At 49.3% G+C, this 20,732-nt stretch overlaps 1 protein-coding gene across 1 annotated transcript in view; it reads left to right on the top strand.

The window, feature by feature from the left end:
• Nucleotides 1-20,732, top strand: part of DOCK2 (dedicator of cytokinesis 2) — a 522,265-nt gene that overhangs the window by 490,068 nt on the left and 11,465 nt on the right. The window contains exons 43-47 of the mRNA XM_075542723.1: nt 4,064-4,145; nt 4,287-4,371; nt 5,709-5,795; nt 11,499-11,675; nt 13,698-13,781. Coding sequence (XP_075398838.1) covers nt 4,064-4,145; nt 4,287-4,371; nt 5,709-5,795; nt 11,499-11,675; nt 13,698-13,781 — 515 coding nt within the window. The remainder of the gene's footprint in view (nt 1-4,063; nt 4,146-4,286; nt 4,372-5,708; nt 5,796-11,498; nt 11,676-13,697; nt 13,782-20,732) is intronic.

The following is a 20,732-nucleotide window of genomic DNA, read 5'->3' on the forward strand; positions in this document are numbered from 1 at the left end:
GCCCACGATGCTGCTGGCACAGTTGTGTAAGATGTGCTATCGCGGGTTCTGATGCACCCAAGCACGGCCTTCAGAGGCCCAGGAGCTGGCGCCTGGCAGAAGGCAAAACTCGCCATGGCGGAAAACACAGAAACCCAGGGAGCAGGCAGGCAAGCGAGCCAGGGGAGGCATTAACCCAGCCTGGCTCCTCACATCACGTCCTTTAGCACAAATTAAGTTACAGCCTTTAAAATGGGGTTGACAGGTTGCATGGCTGGTCTACTAAGTCTGCCGAACCTGAATCCAAATATTTTCCCCTTGGGTAATACATATTAATCGGTAGCCTTTTCATTATGCCTGCCTGCCCTTCATGCCTTCTCTACCATAGCTATTTACAAGAGGAAATGCAACCGGTGATGGGGGCCGGCTGGTTACGGATGCAAGACAGGCTACAGGCGAGGTGCATGATCAGTATGTGAGACTCTCTTATGTGGAGATCCTGGTGTTCAACAGCTCTGGGGCCTTTGAACCTGGGATGGGGAAGACCATGGCTTCCTCTTCCTGGGGAACAGTATCGTATTTATAGTTTCTAGCCCTGATTCAAAACAGCCCGGGTGGCATGGTGGATTATGAGTTAGCTTGTTATCCACAAGGTCAGCAGTTCAAACCCACCAGTCACTTCAGGGGCAAAAGATGAGGCTTTCTGTTCCTGCAAAGACATACAGTTTTGAAAACCCCAAGGTACATTCTACTCTGTCCTCGAGGGTTACTGTGGAGCAGAACTGACTCAGTAAAGAGTTTGGTTTGTTGATTCCTGATTTAAGGAAGGCTCAAGGTACTCTGGCTAAGTAGCTGGGCTGCTAATGAGAGGGTTGGTAGTTTGAGCTCACCAGCTGATCTACAAGGAAAGATGGGTCAGTCTGCTTCCCTGGGGGGTCACAGCCTTGGAAACCCTAGGAGTCAGTTCTAAGCTACCCTCTAGGACCACCCAGACTCTGGGTAGACTAGAGAGCAATGGGTTTTAGGCCTGATCCAGGTCTCAGATCCATAGACACAAACTGTCTATGCTTGACTGCTGACCTAAAGACTCATGGTTTGAACCCGCCCAGGGGAACCAGAAGGAGAACGGCGAGGTGACCTGCCTCCGTAGAGACTGTAGCTGAGAAACACTGTGGAGCAGTCCTGCGCTGCAGCCCACCGGATCAGGACTCATTTGATGGCAAGGGACCACAACAGCAGGCCAGGTTCAGTGCCCGGAACCTCGCGGAAGGGGACGAGGAAGGGGGAAGGAGTAGCATTTGTTAAATGTTCACAGCGTGCTATGTATGGGTTAAGTGCTGTGTAGTCACTGGTTCTTCAGTCTGCACCAAGCACCATAGGAGCCCTGCTGGCACTGTCAAGTAAGGGTTGGACTGCTGTCCACAAAGTCAGTGGTTCAAACCTACCAGCCGCTCCTCAAGGAGAAGATGATGCTGTTTGCTCCCATAAACATTTACCCAGTCATGGAACCCAATCGACGGCTGCTGGAAGTTGGAAACTACTTGATGACCGTGGGTTTGGTTGGGTAATGTGTTTATCTCATAGAGGAAGGGTAGCACAGGGTAGCACAGCTTCCCTGAAGTCACAAAGCCAGTTAGTGATGGGATTGGCCTTTAACCTTGAGACCTATTTGCCTCAAAGCTTGTACTTTTTCTATTGAATAATATTTTTGTAAAATTTAATTGGCAGGATGCTTTTTTAATGAATTATTTGCCAAACAGTGTCTCGTTTTATCCTCATACTGACCTTGGAGTTTTATATGATTACTATCCCCCCAAGAATGTAAGAAACTTGCTCAAGGCCCCAGCTAGGATGTAATAGAAGTAGGACTTGAACTCAGGTCTATCTTTTGCCAAAATCTGAGTTCTTAGTTATTATGTTCTCTTGCCTTCACTAGTTGAAATAACTGCTGGAAGACCATTTGGGAAAATGATGGATCTCATGTCTTCCACTTAGGTATTCAGGTGGGGGAAGACCTCTTTGTTAAGAGTCCACTTGTCCCCCATCCTCAACAGTTCCATGAACAAGCTCAGCTCGTACAGAATCTGGCCTCTGAGCCCCTGGCCTCTCCTGGAGGCCTCTGGACAGACTTGACTCCTCCTCTTGGGCCGAGACCAACTGCTACGTTTAGTCAGGAACCTTCACTGTGAGGGTTGGCAGATTTCTTCTATAAAGGAGTAGCTACTGTAAGCATTATAAGCCATACGGTCGGTCTCTATTGCAACGGCACCTCTGTTGTCATTGAGGAACAGCTAAATTACCTAAACAGAAACTAATGGGTGTGGCTATATTCTAAAAATAACGTTTATGTTCAAGATATTCCTTTAAAAATCTTTTAAGAATTAAAATCCACTCTGCTCACAAGTGGTAAACCAGATTTGGCCCACTGTAGTTAGTCAGGCCAGGCCCTAGACTTGACATCTTTCTTCAGTGATTAAATATCAAGAATCAGCTTTGGGCCTATGACTTTGGAAAGTCATCCTAGTGTGCCTCAAAAGGATGCTTTTTCTGAGCATCACCAAAGCCCTGCCCGTAAGATAACTTCAATTCAGCATTGCCTTCTCCCAGCCACTTTCTGGGAGAAAGTGACTGCACAGTGGAGAGGATGCAGCCAGTGCCATTGAACATGGGAGTGCTCCCCAGATGTGAAATAATTCAGTCCTCCACATATTAGTATGCAGTATGTATGCCTGGGGGAGGAAATGGAATTTCATTTGGAATATTCTGCTTTGGCCATTTCTTCTGTATGAATCCCAGCCTCTGCCATGGGAAGCTCACAGCAGGGTGGGGGCTGGGCTAGGGACAGAGAGGGAGGACACAGTGTAGCGATCAAAGCCCTAAGAAAAGGTGGACTGAGCATGAGAAGGAATTCACCTGGAGGGGGCGGAGCTATTCTTCATGGAGGTGGTCGTCTTCCCTGCCTGCCTAAAGGGTTCACAAAGAAGACACTGTGGGGGTGGGGAGGGAGCACATTCCCCACTGAGAATAGTGTGACTTGATGGACAACCAGAATAATGGTGGGAAGTGGAGGAACGTGTGACTCCTTCATTGGCAGAAATGCCGGGCCCCAGGAGAATCGTTCTTGGAGCTGTGACCCTCAGGTGTAGAGAATAGGATAAGTTGTGTAGTTAAAGACGAGAGGCGGGCATGGGAGGCATGTCTGGAAAGTCGGGAAGCAGAGGGTAGAACTGGACTTTGCCCATTTGATCTGCCATATTGTGGACCTGAGACAAATAAGACAGCTGTAACCCAGAAGGATGACCAAGATCTGATCTACATAGCTGCCTCTCTACTAGTCTGTGCCCATGACAGGCATCACTAATCAATCATGCAACTCTTTTTAGAGCCCGGACACAGCCTTGCTTCGGAACGGCAGGCAGTTCTCTTAAACTTTCAGAGTTGGTTCTCAAACATCAGTATGTCAAGGATCTTGTAAAAATACAGATTCTGCTTCAGTAGAGCTGGAGTGGGGCTGGAGCTTTCCTCGTTTCTAACAAGCTCTTAGGTGATGCTGACGCTATTGATCGGAGGGCCACATACTGCATAGTGAGTAAAAAGCTCTGGGCTTCGAGTCAAAAGACCTAAATTGCAACCTACTCTTCTGGCAAGCGGTGTGACCTTGACTAAGTTGCCTGGTTTCTCGGGTCGATGTCCTCATTTATTACACGGGGCCGATGTATTCAGCAGAATCGGACAGACGAAAGGAGAGCATGGGTAGAGATGTTCTAATCGATGGGGTGCTATAAATTCATTTGATGGAATTATTGGCAATGATAATACAGGATGATGATATTGGCTAAGGGCCAAGTACTAACAGTGACCGGCTCTGGGATAGACTTGCACATGTCAGGCAGCCATGCTGAGCAAAACGGGGACTATGAACTGGTCTTTCAGAGCTGGGTAGCAGCCAGCAACCTGAAATTGGTTCACTGACCACCTCTCCCAGGAGGGCTGGCGTGGAAGGTTTCAGCTGGGGACCTGCAAGGTTAAGGACTGTCCCTACTACCAGTGACCGGTTGTAAGCCCTTAACTGCAGGAATTTCAGACATCCAGTGTTTCACTGCCCAGCCTGTCTTGGACGAGCACCCCAGGTTCAAGAACAAGCCGGTGCCTGACCAGATTATAAAGTAAGGCCTGCAGCTTCCTGGGCAGAGGGGTGAGAAAAAAATCCCTTGGCATCAATCAGCTGAGGTGGGGGCATGGCAGGTCAGGTTCAATGTCAGCAGCCAGCCTGGCTACCAAAGCCTCCTGCTCTTCCTGTCTTTCAGCTTTTACAAATCCAACTACGTGCAAAAATTCCACTACTCCCGGCCCGTGCGCAGGGGGGTCGTCGACCCTGAGAATGAGTTTGCTGTGAGTATCTCCCTGCCCTTTCCCAGCTCAGATCACGACCTCCCACTGCCTTCGCCAACCAAACCACCCATCTCCCAACCGTAAATGGGAGGAACTCGGTGGAAAGCCAAAGGAAGTGAATGTGACAGCCGTGGATACCACGTCATCCCTTCCCCCGTAGCCTTCCCCTGCCCAGATCTTAAGGGGCCTCTAGAAGAGACGCAGAAAGCTGTGTTAGCACAGCAGTTAAGTGCTAGTCGGCTAGCCAAGACTGGCAGCTGCAACTGGCCCGGCAACTCTGAGCGAGAAAGACTGGTGAGCTACTCCCACAAAGACTGCCGTCTGGGGAATGCCTCTACAGAGACATCTCTACTCTCCCCCGAGGTCGCTACGAGTCAAAGTAAAAATAATGGCACTTAGCCTTGACGACCTTCCTACTCCTGTGAAGATTCATAGTCTGGAAACCCACAGGGGCCCTTCGACACTGCCTTAAAAGATTCCTGATTCAGAATGGACTCGACGGCCGGGGGTTTGGTTTGGGTTGGAGCATTAACGGGAAGGAGAGGCACCTTGTCCACTACAGAGCGTTCCCACGCTGTCAGGAGATAGAACCCTCAGGGTGAGGTCTACGGGTGGAGTCAAAGCTTCCAGAGAAGACCCATAAGTGGCCATGGTGATTTGATGCCTCACGGCCCCTTGATTATTTTTGAATGTGCGAATGTGTTTTCCAAGAGTGTGTTGTCGACTTTTGCTAACCTAAAGGTCGGTGGTTCAAACCCACTGCTTCCGTCAAAATTATAGGCAAGGAAACCCAATGGAGCAGCTGGACTTTACAATGCTCGGGCCTCAAGGTCTCGGCCAGGAGACCTACAGCAGCAGCCTGCTTGACTCTGTGTACATGGCAGCTGGGTTTCGGCTTCGCTTCTCCAAGGCCAGGGCTGAATGGAGGTGGTAGTTCCCAGTCTCACTCAGATCTTTGTCCAATGCCCTGATTCTTAAAATTTTTGTTATCACTAACTAACCCCTCAAACATCTAACGAAACCTGTGAAACACCCACCCACCTCCAAATTTAGGAGTAGAGACCTTTGGAAATTGCCTAGAAATTCACACTTCCTAGAGGCAGGCCTAAACCTCCTTGACCTAAGTTCTGGAAGAGCTTACATTCTGGATGGAGAAAGAATGTTTAGGGTAATAGGAGGTGGTTATGTTTTGTTTTTCCTCTGGCCCTGAAAATGTGTTCTGATTTGGGGGAATGGGAGGTCTGGTGCCGGGCTACATTCCTACCATGCTTCTCTGAAGCCTACATTTCATGAGCATCTTGTTTTTCTGCCCTCTTCGCCGGCCCCCTGCGGAACAGTCCATGTGGATCGAGAGGACCTCCTTCGTGACCGCCTACAAGCTTCCCGGGATCCTGCGCTGGTTCGAGGTGGTCCACATGTCCCAGGTGTGTGGGGGTGAGGTCAGGTGGCCACGCCCCTTGTCAGACCCCCACCCCCAAGAGGGGAGGCCCTGCTGGCTTCCAGAGGTCCATTGGGCTTGGTAAAGGAGGCAGACAGGTTTTGGGTCCACAGTGCTGTGGGGCTCCTGGAAGTCCCACGCAGAGAGGGGCCAGGGATCCCTGAGGGGCTGGCCTCCGTGCTTCCATGGCTTCTTCTTCTAGGGAGTGAAATCCATGTAACATAAAACCAACCACTTTAAAAGTAAAATATTCAGTGACATTGGGCACATTTCTAAGATTATACAACCACCAAATCTTACCTAATCCTAGACCATTTAGCTCATCCCCTCCAGCCCCCCCCCCCCCTTCCCAGGCTGAGAGCCCCATCTGCCTTCGGTCTCAATGGATGGACCCACTGTGGACACTGCCTGTCAGTGGAATCATCACTGTGTGACCATCTGCATGCCCAGTGTTTCCACCGCCCCTCGGGTGCTCCAGGGTCATCCACAGGGGCACTGTGGCAGCACTCAGCTCCTTTTTGTGGCTGAATGCGATTCCATTGCGTGGGTCACAGCACATGGTCACAGCTCACATCGGCGCATGGGCACTTGCGTGGCTTCCACACTCTGGCTGTTCCCAGCAATGCTTCTAATTTACAGGAAAGGGTTCAACCCCCTTTATAATGTGTATACCTGGTGTACACCTGGTGCTGTATTGGTTATGAGCTGGGCTGCGAGCTGTGTGGTCGGTAGTTCGAAACCAGCAGCAGCTCCGTGGGAGAAAGACAGGGCCTTCTCCTCCCATAAACAGCTACAGCCTCAGAATCTCACAGCGGGTGGCTCTGAGCCAGCACTGGCTCCAGGGCAGTGAGTGTGTAGAGTGAGTGTGTACCTAGTGTGCACACAATGTCTACATCGACATAGCTAGTGTCTACCCAGAAGAGGAATGGGAAGGACCCTCTTTCAGATATTGTTGAATCCTCAGCTCACTCTGTGTTGTAACCCTGATGTCTTCTACTCTCATGAGGATGTATATTCTGCCCTGTGCTATCAGGTCACTGTGAGTTAGAGTCGCTGGCAGTGACTTTGAGTTAGCAAAAGAACAGCATCTCAGGTTGAGGTGGGGACCGAGGTCCTGGCTTCCCCTCCAGTCAGCCAGGCTTTTCTCACCCCAGTAGTGCCTGGGGTCACCTTCCAGAATCTGAGTGTGAACCCATGTTATACTTAGATAAACTGAGGGTTCAAAGGAGGCAAGCTTCTGGCTGGAATCTAGATGCTTGAACTCGCCTGTGCGGATCTTGCACCGTGAACTAAGGCTCCCATGCCCTAGGGCAGCTCAAGACTTTGCAGCCCCAAGGATGCATGGAAGGGCCCCGATTGATTGTGAGGACACGAGCCAAGCAGTAACTTGATGAGCATGTCTTATTCAGAAAGTTCTCCAACAAACACGTAACGCATGTAACGCATGCCTACCACCGACAGGCACTGTTCCAACACCTGGGATTTCACCAGGGAGCCGACCGTCTACTGTGGAAGATGGCCTGAAAAATAAAACTAAATATATGCCAAATGGTGAGAGCCATTGTGGAGAGACCGACACAGAACACCGATGCAGGACGGGTTGCTGTCTTAAATCGGGTGGCCAAGAACCGCCTGTGCCCTACGGTGGCTTGTGAGCCAAGGCCTGGAGGAAGTGAGGGAGGGGTCCAGGTGGAAATGAAAGAGAAAAGCAGTCCAACAGAGACAAAGGCAAAGTCCCTGGGGTCAGACTGGATCAGCCCGATGTCAAATCATGCAGGACCTTGCAGATCCTCATTGGGCCTTTGGCTTTTCTGCTGCATAAGAGAGTCCACACTGAGACATCCCATTTCTGCCCTTCTGGCTTGCTCCACACCTTCCAGTGAACCCAGGAGTCCCCTCTGACCTCTGCTTCCACAAGGTCTGATATAAATCTCACATAAACCCTGTGAGGTACAGATTATTATTCTGTCCACTTTATATAAGAGGGAACTGAGGTCCAGAGTGTTTCAGAGCTGGGAAAGACCATAGAGGCCATGTAGTCCAAGCGTTCCAAAGTCAGGGTCCTGAAAGAGAAATAGACACTTTGAGACAATAGGGAATGGTGGAGACTGTGGCAAACTGCAGTGGCAGATGTCGGTAAATTCCACTGTGAAATTAGAATCAATGTGCGGGCTGAACATTAGGCTTGCAGGCCCAGTTTACTTACTTGCAGGCTGCCAGTGTGCAGTCTCCTCCTGGTTCTTGTCCAGCTCTATTATTTTGCACAGGCTGAGCCCAAGGCCTGATGATGAGGCTTGAACTGCCAAAGCAATCAGAGGTAGAAGTAAGGCATAGTAGTCGCACCCATCCTGTACAGCTGATGGAATTCTGAGGAAGATCTGAGAAGAAGATATTTGTGAAATGTCTGAAAATTGCAAGGGATTATGGTTACGCTGTCTTTGGTCTGATGTTCTGGTTTCCTCCATTGTCCTTGATCATCCATTGTCCACTTGCAGCCAGTAGGACAGGTGATGCATTATACCTACATTGGCAGTACGGAAGCTGGACCTCAGTTTAGGCAAGAGGCCTGTATTGAAAGCCTTGTCCAAGGTCCACTGTGTGAACAGTTTGGTTGTAGAGCTTGGTCTGTAGGTGTTGGCAGGAGAAGCTGACCCTTGTGCTCAGCATTCTCCCCAGCTCTGCCACCACCTGCTCTTACCCTGTTGTTGGGGGAATTAAAGGAGAAGATGTGTGGACCATGCCCAGTGGGGACCAGCATAGAGTAGGCCCTTGACACATGGTGGCCTTTCCATTGTCATGCTCATTACCATTCTCCCTGTGATTGGCTCCTGCATTCTAGACTTTTCACCTAGCTCTGCTCTCAGAATTATGTATTGGGTCTGCAAAAATGCCTTACAGGAGAAACTAAATTTCTTTTCATTTTCAGTCTCGGTTCCTGATGGCTATTATGAGATTAAAGATTTTGAGATTCAAAAATACCTTTAAAAATGAGGGGGGAGTACAAACCGGTCGATAGGTCTTTCCATTTTTAATCACTTGCCTTCGAGCCAGCATCTCCCAGTGGCACGCAGCTCTGGCATGGAAAATCACCAATCCATGCTGGGCTGCGTCTGAGAGGTCACCATAGATACTTCTTAGAACTATGACCTTGGAATCCCTGAAGGATTGGTCTCTAGGCTGTTCGCGTAATGGGATTGCAGGTTGCAATATGTGGAATACATATTGCAGCCCCTAATCCTAAGAAGCATTTCCCTTCATGATTGTTCATGACTTTAGGGCTAACAACAGCTCAAGACATGTTGTCCCCTCACTGGTGCACACCAAGACAGAGGACAATACTGGGGACACACAGCACGGAGTTATTCTTGTCCAAACTCCCCACAGCGGGGTGAACCAAGAAGGGAACACAACAAATCAGCAACGGGAGCAAAGCCAACACAAATTGCCCCAAAAGAGACCCCAAAATAGACTTCAGGCTAGAGGGGAAGCTTTGGGAATTTCCCCAGGACCAGTGGGGAGATAGTCATAAAGGTCAATCATGATTGTGCATAAATGTGTGTGCCTGTCTGTACATATGTATGCATATGTTCATATGTGCATGTCTGAGCATGTGCACGTGTGCTGGTGTGCCTGCCTCTGCATATACTTGTGCATGCTTTCGTGTGTGCATGTGAGTTGTGATCCAGAGAGGGAACAATACAGACCAGGATAGTCCACCCCCAAGTCTTTCTTCTTTCAAGGAACCAAACTTATTGGCATTGAGTCAATCACACATGGTAATCCCTGTGGGTTTCTGAGACTGTAACTGTTGACGGGAGTAGAAAGCCCAGTCTTTCTCCCAAGGAGGTGGTTTCCAACTGCTGACCATGTGGATCACAGCCCAATGTATAACCACTACACCACCAGGGCTCCAACAGAGAAAGCTCCTCTCAAAAAAGACTTCCTCCTTGGGGAGAGCGTGAGCAAGCTGTGACGTCTTAGGAATTTAAGGACACAGTTTAGACAGCTAACAGAGATTGGCTACAAAGGTGGCCTCAGTCCCTCTCAGATGCCTCCATTTAAAATAAGAAGCATTGGGTTTCTTGGTTTGGAAGGTTTTTTTGGTTTGGTTTTGGGTGTATATGTTTTGGGTTTTGTTGTTGTTTTGTAGTTTAGCTTTGAGACAAGTGGCATGCTATCTGGATTAATCATTGCTATGTGCACTGGTCGGAGACCTGGTGCCCTAGTGGGTTATGCACTGAACTGTTAACCTCAAGGTCAGTGGTTTCAACTCACTCTGCAGGAGAAGATGAGCTGTGTGATCCTGTAAAGATGTGATATCTTAGAAGCCCAAAGAGGCAGTTCTACTCTGTGCTCTAGGATCACCATGAGTCTGAGTCAGAGGGACAGCATTTGGACAGAAGGTCAGACATCCAAACCACCAACTAACCTGTTCCACGAAAGAAAACTGGGGCCACGTGCTCCTCCCATGAAGAAGTGCGGTGTTGGAAACTGCAGAGTAGCTAGGGGTCAGATTCTATTCAGTGGGGTTGGCTTTGGGTTTTCAAATGCCCAATTATCTCACCACCACTTCATAGATGATAAAATGTGGGTGCCTTCTTTCAAGACCCTTCCTGCCATCACCTACCCCAGCTAGGGAATCCCCCCATTCTTTGAATGCATGCTGCTCTCCTTTCTAATAACACATACTGTTGTTAATAACGACACAATATTATACTGCTATAATTACACATACTGTTATTAATAATAAACCCGCCCTACATCACACCACTCACTGGAAAAGGGCAGAGCTCAAAATTGCACTCAGATTTGACTTCTTTACTTCAGCCTAGGGGTCAGAAAGTGACGGCTCATAGGCAAAATCCTGCTTTTTACCTAGTTTTATAAATACCTGATTTGGCACAGGGCCCTGTTCATTCATTTGCATATTGTCTGTGTCTGCTTCTTCTTTGAGCCACTGCAGCAGGCACGCTCCGGCCTGGAAAGCCTGACGCATGTGCCACCCAGCCCTTGGCAGACGTCTGAGAAAGCCTCGGTCCTCGCCTGACCCCAGGAGAGCCCTGCGCCGTCCCATCAGTCGGCATTTGAAGGCACTCTGTCCATGTCGCTCTCTATGAGGCTGTGTAGAGGTGTTTTAGTTCTAGCTTCCCAACTAAAGGGGTCTCACTTGCCACAAAGACCTTTCATAACAACTAGGCTTTCGGGCTTACCCTGTGCCACTCCAGAAGGACGCAACTTCCCACTCCTGTAAAGAGCCTGGTCTCCAAAACTCACAGGGGCAATTCTACCCCTGCCCGATGGAGCGGCCATGAGTCAGCATCAGCTCAAAGGCAGCAAGATGGGCCAGGCTGCGTGACCTCAGACCTGATAGGCTCATCTGCAGGTTGGTTTCACCAAGGTCATGAGAAGGGAGCATTTCCCCAGATCACACCTGAGCAGGTGGGCCCAGGCCAGCCCTTCATTTCTCTCCCCACACAAGTCCCTTTCTCACTAAGCAAACCCATCAGCCTGCATCTCCACAGATGCATGGCCCCCAGAGCTCACTCGTTAGCACAAGGTCCTGCTCCAGCCCTCTGGGAGCAAGACCGCATTTGGGTTCTAAGCCAGGATGAAATCAATACCAAGAAGGACATCTGTTTTTAAGTCAACTGCTCAGGCTCTTTCTTCTTGGTGATCTGATTTCCAACAGACCACCATCAGTCCTCTGGAGAACGCCATCGAGACCATGTCCACGGCCAACGAGAAGATCCTGATGATGGTCAACCAGTACCAGAGTGATGAGAGCCTCCCCATCAACCCGCTCTCCATGCTGCTCAATGGGATCGTGGACCCCGCCGTCATGGGAGGGTTTGCCAAGTATGAGAAGGTAAGGACTGCGCAGGAGCAGTGGGGCAGGGTGGCAAGTGGAGCCACAGCTGGGAGCACCCATCCTCATCCTTGCCCCCTTGGATGGGCCATGTGGGCCCCTTCTCCCACTTGCCACACAGCTAGGCCCCGCCATTCAGGAGAGGTTTTGGGGTGACTGCCAGCCAGGGTGGCCACAAACCCATAGATAGCTCGTGGCATCAGTGTCGACCCATCTCTTCCACAGAGGGCTTTGAAAGGACTTAAACAAGTGGAAAGATGGCAGCCAAGGTCTGTGGAAATACAGCAAGATTGGGAGATCCACTCTCGAGAAGTGGGAAGTTAGACTCTACATGCTCAGGTCCTAAAGGCGCTTCAGAACCCCCCACATTTGAACCGTAGATGCCATCCCTGAGCCGCCATGTGTCCCCGGCAGCAAAAGGAAATGGAATTAGTTAAACGAGTCCCTTTGTCCCTCCACTGAGGGGAACTACCAAGTTCACCACCAAAGGGGCCATACATTCCCCTGGCGTTGGCATACAATAGAAAGCCTTACTTGGTTTTCAGCTTGGCAGTATGTTGTAGGAGACACTGAAGTACAAAATGGACCTTTCATTCTAATAACTTTAACCTTGGATCTCCAATGATGTTTCCCGTGTCAAAGCCATTCATTGAGGTGAAACCCAGGATACGACACTGCAGCCAAATCTAGGGATGGTAAAGCACCCCCCCCCCCGGTTTTTACCTTTGTCGTTGCAGCTGCAATCGCACACCTCATGCAGTCCTGATCACTGATCCCAGGTACAGCCTTGAGGGCAGTACACCCTGTCCACTTGTGTGCACACACCAAGGGAAGTAGCTCTAGAGAGAGCCAGGGTACGCCCAAGACCCACAGCAATGGAGGCAGGGGTGGGCTGTCCCAGGTCACTGAGTTCGCTCCCTGAGAGCTGTGCTTGCACTGGGGTATGCATCAGAATCCCTTGCAGGGCTTGGTGATACACAAATGTCCCCCCAGCCCTGCCCTCTAATTAAGCAGGTCTGGTGTGAGGCCCAAGAACTGGCATCCCAATCAAGTCCCCAGGTGGTGCTGATGAGGCTGGAAGGCGAGAAGCACTGGGGTGGACTTGAGAAGGTGGTAGTCACCATCCCCCGGGAAAGCGAATCAGAATCCCCAGAGGCAGAATACACGAACATTTCTTCTAAGTCTTGGACTGGTTCAACATCCACTTACGTATGCTCTCAGCCTGCCGGTCTCAAAGTGAATGTCATGTATAATGGGGATAAAGAGAAAGTTTTCTACTCCCATACAGAGGTGCAGTCTTGGAGACCCAGAGACAGTTCTACTCTATCCTATAGGATTGCTATGAGTCTATAGGGTGAGTGAGCGAGCGAGTGAGTGAGTGAGTGAGTGAGTGAGTGAGTGAGTGAGTGAGTGGAGTAAGCAGTGGACTGCTAATGTCAAGTTCAGTGGTTCAAAACTACCACCCCTGCTTGGGTAAAAGAAGAGGCTGTCTGCTCTGGTAAACTTTCACAGGCTTGGAAGCCTTATATTATAGAGTCAGCATTGACTCCATGATCATGGGTTTTTTTTTTTTGGTGTTGATAACATTATCCATTTTAATCATTTTAAGTGTACAATTCAGCGACATTAATTATGCTCACAATGTTCTCACCGCTGTTTATTTCTAAAATGTCATCACCCCAATCAGAAACCCTGTGTCCTTTAAGCAAAGATTCCCATCCCCCTCCCACCTGGTAACCATGGGTCTAACTTGGTTTCTGGCCATTTTCCTATTCCAGAAAAGAAGCCCTGGAGGTGCTGTGTTGAGTTGCTAACTGCAGGGTCAGCAGTTCAAACCCACCAGCTCCTCTGTGGGAACAAGAGGACACTTTCTGCTCCATCACGACTTCCAGTCGGGGAAATGCCCAGTCCTCCTCTGTCCTACAGGGTTGCTGGGAGTCAGATGGAGCTGAAGGTCATGGGCTCTTATAAATATCCCATCGATGGGACCATGCAGTTTGGGCGTTTTTGTTTCTCCCCAAGGCTTTCTTCACTGAGGAGTATGTCAGGGATCACCCTGAGGACCAGGACAAGCTGAACCGTCTCAAGGACCTGATAGCGTGGCAGGTATGTGGGCGCTGGGCTGAGTGAGGCTGCGTCTCTTCTCGTCCCTCGCTCTCAGCCTCTGACAGACATGGCCAAGTCCCCTTGTGCTCCTGGCCCTAGCCCTCTGCCTCTGCCTCCACCCTGGGCAGGCTGGTCCTGGAAGACACGTCTGGGGAGGGCACCCTTGGGGGCTGCTTGGCTGCCTGACAGCAACGCTGTGCCGCGGGTTGCTCAGAGGACTTTGGCAATGAATTCAGATGGTGGCTTTTCACGGTGGAAGTAAAATGATCACCAGACCCGACACATCGCCACACCCAGCACGCACATGGGCCATGTCAAAGAAGACTTGGGCCCCCACCCCTGCCCCCGGGCCCCTCCCTTCTCCGGCTCACCGTTCCATTGCAGATCATGCCCAGCTGGAGATCAGATTTGGACATAATTCGGGGCTTTGGTTGGTTGGTGTTTGGTCAAAGGGGCTGCCTGCTTTCTGACACTCAGGAACTCAGCCTTCTGACTGCACCCCAAAGTGGGGGAGGCTCTGGCGGTGCCTGCTCACTGGTCTTCCTCGCTTCCCTTCTCTCCTCCCCCCTGCAGGCTCCATCTCTCTCCCTCGCCTTTACAAGCGTTTTGCTTCTCTGAGCTCTCCTTCTCTGCATTGCACCTCTCTGCACTGCTCTCCACGCACCTTGCTCCTCTCTCTCCTTCCCTCCTTTCTCTCACTTCTTCTCCCTCTCTTCCCCACCCCCTACTTCCCTCCTTCTTTCTCTTAACTCTTCTCTCTCTCTCTCTCTCCTCTCTCCTCTCTCCTCTCTCCTCTCTCCTCTCTCCTCTCTCCTCTCTCCTCTCTCCTCTCTCCTCTCTCCTCTCTCCTCTCTCCTCTCTCCTCTCTCCTCTCTCCTCTCTCCTCTCTCCTCTCTCCTCTCTCCTCTCTCCTCTCTCCTCTCTCCTCTCTCCTCTCTCCTCTCTCCTCTCTCCTCTCTCCTCTCCTCTCTCCTCTCTCCTCTCTCCTCTCTCCTCTCTCCTCTCTCCTCTCTCCTCTCTCCTCTCTCTCTCTCTCTCTCTCTCTCTCTCTCTCTCTCTCTCTCTCTCTCTCTCTCTCTCTCTCTCTCTCTCTCTCTCTCTCTCTCCTCTAGAAAGAATCTTCCAGGGTATTTCCCTAGGAACAGGCTTTCCCAGGACCAGGTTCGACCCTCCAGCCTGCTAGAGCCCTGGGCTGAGTGCAGGGTGGGCCCCGGAGTTCAGGATGGGCCCCGGAGGGCAGGAGCTGGCAGAGGCAGGCTGCGCTGTTGCAGCTGCCTGCCCTCCCTCGCTCCTTTCTTGCCAGTCACTGTGCAGGGAAAAGCAAGGTTTGTGGCGGGGAGTTTTTGTTCCTCTGGGGAAATCAGGGAATGAGAAGCACTGGGTGCAGCCTCTTTTCTTAAAATAAGGATTCCTAATTCAGGTCCTTCTCTGCCTCTGCCAATTTATGCAAAGTGCGCCTTTAGAACGGAAGCGGCAAGGCTGCCACACCGACACACTTTACAGAAGGCTTTCCGGGTGTCTGGAATGGCCTCTCCATTCCGAACTTGTGCCACCAGCAGAAGCCACATATACCCAAGGTCTCCAGCTTTCTTGGGTCCCCATGGCCTTGAGCACACTACCCCCATCTGGAGTAGCAGGAGGACCAGGCTTAGAGTAGGTCCCTGCCCTGGGTTATTTTCCCAGGTGTCCCAGGGAGGGTGATCAAGCCACACAAATTGAATGATGTCTATTGTCACTCTGGAGCCACTCGCTGCCCACCTGGGCACTGCTTGTCACCTGCGGATGGCTCTTCTCTGCCCAGAGTCTGCCTGAACCTTGGCCACCCACTTCAGCTCCTACCTACCAGGATATAATGTCTCAGGATATACCTGCCTTAGAACGAAGCAAGTATCCCTGGTGTTGTGGCGGGCTAGGTGTGGGGCTGATCACTTCAAGGTCGGCAGTTCAAACCCACCAGTTGCTTTGGGAGAGAAAGATGAGGCTGTCTGTTCCTGTGAAGACCTGCAGGCTTGGACGCCCTGTGTAGCGTCTCTATGAACACAAATTGACTTTGAAGTAGTGACTAGTGCTAACAGAGAGGGGAACTACAAAGAAGGGTGACTTGACAAGCTTGTACCAGACGTTGCCACTTCTCAGGGCCATTAGCTAGGCTCCATCAGAGGGTCCCCCTCATGGCTAGCTGCACCTTAGAATGGCCTCCCCCCAACAATGCCGGTGCCATCTTGGTCTTTGAGGCCCCACTTAATCTTTCAAAGGAGGGCATTGGACCCCTGGCCCCTGGGCATTGAAATTCAAAAGATGCAGCCTTGTAGTGAAGGTAACTTTTTATATTGTCACCCAGGACTAAAGAGCATTTCCTGATCTGTTCCAAGGATCCACAGGGGACAGTGTGTCAGTTAGCTCCTGGCTACAACCCAATAGGCAGCAGTCTGAATCTACCAACCTTTCTATGGGAAGGATGCTTCCATACAGATGACAGCTTGGAGAACCACCGGGCAGTTCTACTCTGTCCTGTTGGGTCCCTGTGAATTGGAGTCAACGTGATAGCAATGGGTTTAGTCTGAATTATGATTTTCTTGGTTCATTCCATTGCCAGTTTTTGCAAAGTGAAAACTATATTCATGGAGACTCTCCCATATCCTGCAGTGCCGTTGTTGAGTGCTGTGGAGTGGGCTCTGACTCAGAGCAAGCAACCAATGCACCACAGATGGAAACCCTGCCCAGTCCTGCACCATCCTAACAGTGGACCTTATCTGCCAGCCTGTCATTGCATCCTCGGTGCCAGTCCATCTCCTCTTTTCCCCTGACCCTCTTCATCACCAAACATGATGTCCTTCCTTAGGGACTGCTCTGTTCTTAAAACGTGTCCAGAGAATATGAGATGAAGCCCTGGTTCCTTACGCCTAAGGAACATCCTGGCTGCAATTCTTCCGGGAGGGATTGGTTCATTCTCCTGGTGGTGCCTGGTACTCTCAGTGCTCTTCCCCCATACCATCATTCATATAGATGGATTCTTCTCCGGTCTTCTGTGGTACAAACTCTGCTCAATTGCTAACCTGAAGGTTTGCAGTTCAAACCTACCCAGCAGTATTAGGGAAGAAAAGGGATGGTGCTCTGTTTTTGTTTAGATGTCAGTGCTAAGATAACTGTTAACACATGGCGGCCCCAGGAATCAGAATTAACCTGACAGCCACAAACAATGATGACTACGACCCACACAGAGAGTCAAGGACCAGAGACCCGGCATTGGACTCCGGAACCTACTCTCTGTCCTCCGGGAGCTTAATTTTAGATTGAGTCTTGCTTTATAAGGCCACACACATCGTGGATTGTCTGAAAACATGAGTATATTCCCTAAGGGGACTATACTTGTGCCTCTAGCAACTCAACAAACGCTGAAGCCAAATGCATTTTGTGCTTGAGATTTCACAGATTCCAATCAATTTCTTCTTCTTCTTCTTCTTCTTCTTCTTCTTCTTCTTCTTCTTCTTCTTCTTCTTCTTCTTCTTCTTCTTCTTCTTCTTCTTCTTCTTCTTCTTCTTGTCCTCCTCCTCCTCCCTTTAATGGAAAGATGGTTACAGCCTATTCTTCTTTTAAAATTGTTTTATTGAAAAGTGATTCAAACAAATATACATATCACAAAATTATCTATATAGGTAATCAATCACCAAGTAGGCACCCATGCAATGAAGAACTAAAATTCTATAGAACCCTAGAAGTCTGCCTTGGGCCTCCTTCTGGTCATTCCTCTGGCTGCCCAAGGTTGGCTACAATTCTCCTTTTGCAATGACCATTCCCTTGCTCTTGAAAGATTGCTTTACCACTCAGACATGCCTAGACATGGTCATCTAGCCTGGCTTGTTCTCGCCCCATATCACACAGTGTATATATTTTTTGATCTAACTTCTTTTGCCTGCATCACACTTGTGAAATCCATTCACTGTGCTGTCCTTGTTGAGTCTGTTCCGCTCCTAGTGACCCCATGAACAATCAAACAAAGCCCTGCCCACTCCTGCACCTTGCTCACCACCGCTCCCAGGTTTGAGCTCATTGTGGTAACTACAGTGTCATCTACTTACTTATAGATCATGTATTCTTGTTCATATTATTCTACTGTTTGTCCACACCACAATGTATTTATCTAGTTTTCTATTGAGGGAGAGTTGAGTGGATCTCAGTTTGGAGCCATCACAAGCAATGGTGTTGTGAACATTCTTGTATGCACCTTTCCGGCAGACCAAAATTAAAAAGACTCACTAAATCAAGTGTTGGTGAGAAAGTTGAACAACTCAGACTCCTGAAAGTCGCTGGTGGCAGTGTGACTGTGAACATTTGCTGTTCAGCGGGTAGCTCACAGTCTGAGAAGATGTGGCCTCCGTTGTTTTGCTGTTAGGTGCCGTCAAGTTGGTTCTTAGTGGCACCACCTGTAGCAGAACTAAACGTTACCTGGTACTGTACCCTCTTGGCAACTGTTCTTCTATGCGGTCCCTTGCTACAGCTGCTCCATCAATCCCTCCTTTCGAGGGTCTTTCTCATGGTCACCTTCCCAGCGATTGACCTTTCCTGATAACATGTCCAGGCTAATCCAAAGCTTCACCACCCTGGCCTCTCAAGTTCAGTGCTCAGCTGCTAATAGAATTGGCTGCATTCCTTCCACGGTTGATTTGTTCATTCTTCTGATAGTCCTCAGGGTAGTCAATAGTCTCTCCAACATTATCATTCAAATGTGTCTTCTTTGACTTTCCTTGTTCTTTTAACTTTAGTAGATCCTGTCACCCTAGGCCAGTGGACCCTGCTCTCTAACCCATTGATGTGATTGTATTGTCTGTACTATTATGTATCTGAGTCTTTCATTCAGTGGAATGCCTTTGAGATTCATTCCAGCTGTAGAGTATACTTCTAAATGTTAGCCATTGTATAAATAGACAATAATATACCTTTCCATTATCCCTCTGGTGGACATTTTTCGTTATTTTCCAGTTTTATATTTTATGAATGTGCGTGTCTTCTAGAAGACATGAGTACTTCACTCCATTAGCATGTATTAGGAAGAGGACCATTGTGTCATGCCCATTTAGCCTTAGTCCAAAAATATAAACTAAAAAACAAACGAAGCTGGTTGTCACCAAGTCACTTCTGAACCACTGCAGCCGGTCCATTAGGAGAGCTGTCCCGTCGAGTTCTCTGGGCTGCCAGCTTGCAGGACACAGATGGCAGTGGCCATGCTTGCTGCCGTGTCTCTGCAGGTAGGTTCAAACTGCCAGCCTTGAGGTTTGTTGTACTGAGTTGCCCTGAGTCGATTTTGACTCAGGCTGCCCGGTGTGCAAAGTGGAAATGAGCGCCATCGGGTTTTGTGGCTGTTCCTTTAGGGAACACATCACCAGGGCTGTTTTCTTCTTCTTCTTTTTTTAAATGCTTTTTTAGGGGCTCATACAACTCTTATCACAATCCATACATACATCAGTTGTGTAAAGCACATCTGTACATTCATTACCTTCATCAGTTTCAAAGCATTTGCTCTCCCCATAAACCCTTGGCATCAGGTCCTCATTTCCCCCTTCCCTCCCCCTCCCTCATGAGCCCTTGATAATTTATAAATTATTATTTTGTCATATCTTTCCCTGTCCGACATCTCCCTTCACCTCCTTTTCTGTTGTCTGTCCCCCAGGGAAGAGGTCACATGTAGATCCTTGTAATCAATTCCCTCTTCCCAACCCACTTTCCCTCTACCCTCCCAGTATCGCCACTCACACCCCTGCTCCTGAAGGTATCATCTGCCCTGGATTCCCTGTGCCTCCAGCTCCTATCTGCACCAGTGTACTTCCTCTGGTCTAGCCAGACTTGCAAGGGAGAATTCGGATCATGATAGCTGGGGGAGGGGGCGGGGGTGAAGCACTTAGGAACTAGAGGAAAGAAAGATATATTCTTCATCGGTGCTACATCGCACCCTGACTGACTCATTTCCTCCCCTAGACCCCTCTGCAAGGGGGTCTCCAGTGACTGACAAATGGGCTTTGGATCTCCACTCTGCACTTCCCCCTTTGTTCACTATGATAGAATTTTTTGTTCTGATGATGCCTTATACCTGATCCCTTTGAAACCTCATGATCACACAGGCTGGTATGCTTCTTCCACGTGGGTTTTGTTGCTTCTGAGCTAGATAGCCGCTTGTTTACCTTTAAGACCCCAGACGCTATCTCTTTTGATAGCCAGGCACCATCAGCTTACTTCACCACGTTTGCTTATTCACCCGCTTTGTCTTCAGCGGTTGTGTCGGTAGGGTGAGCATCATCGAATGCCAATTTAATAGAAGAAAATATTCTTGCATTGAGGGAGTACTTGAGTGGAGGACCAATGTCCTCCCGCCACCTTAAAACTAAACCTATAAATATAGGCACATAGATCTATTTCCCCATCCTCATATATATATTTGCATATGTATATGTCTTTGTCTAGATCTCTATAAATGCCCTTTGCCTCGCAGCTCTTTCCTCTATTTCCCTGGACTTTCCTCCTGTCCCACTATCATGCTTCGTCCCCACCAGGGTTTGAGCAATTCCTCTTCATTACATTACCCTGACCATGCCCTACCAGGCCTCCCACACCCACCTCACCAACAGTTTGGATCCCTTGTTGTTCCCTTGTTATCAGGGCTGTTTTCTAAGACCCCTCTTGGTGGTTTGAACCATCAGCCTTTCTTACTAGTTGTTAAGTGCATAACCATTGATGCCACCCTGAGACCTTTTAACCTAACAAATCATTTTCCAAGTGCCGGAATGCATTCACATCACCCAAAACAACTCAGAAAAGTTGGAGTTAACTGCTCCACATTCTCACCAACACTTGATTCTGTGAGTCTTTTGATTTTGGTCCTTGTGGTATTTATTTGTGTCAGGCATCTCTATGGAGCCGTAATTACATTCTCTTCATGAGCTAGACTGTTGAGAACAT

This window comes from Tenrec ecaudatus, chromosome 2, assembly GCF_050624435.1.
Source record: "Tenrec ecaudatus isolate mTenEca1 chromosome 2, mTenEca1.hap1, whole genome shotgun sequence".
Classification (NCBI taxonomy): Eukaryota; Metazoa; Chordata; class Mammalia; order Afrosoricida; family Tenrecidae; genus Tenrec; species Tenrec ecaudatus.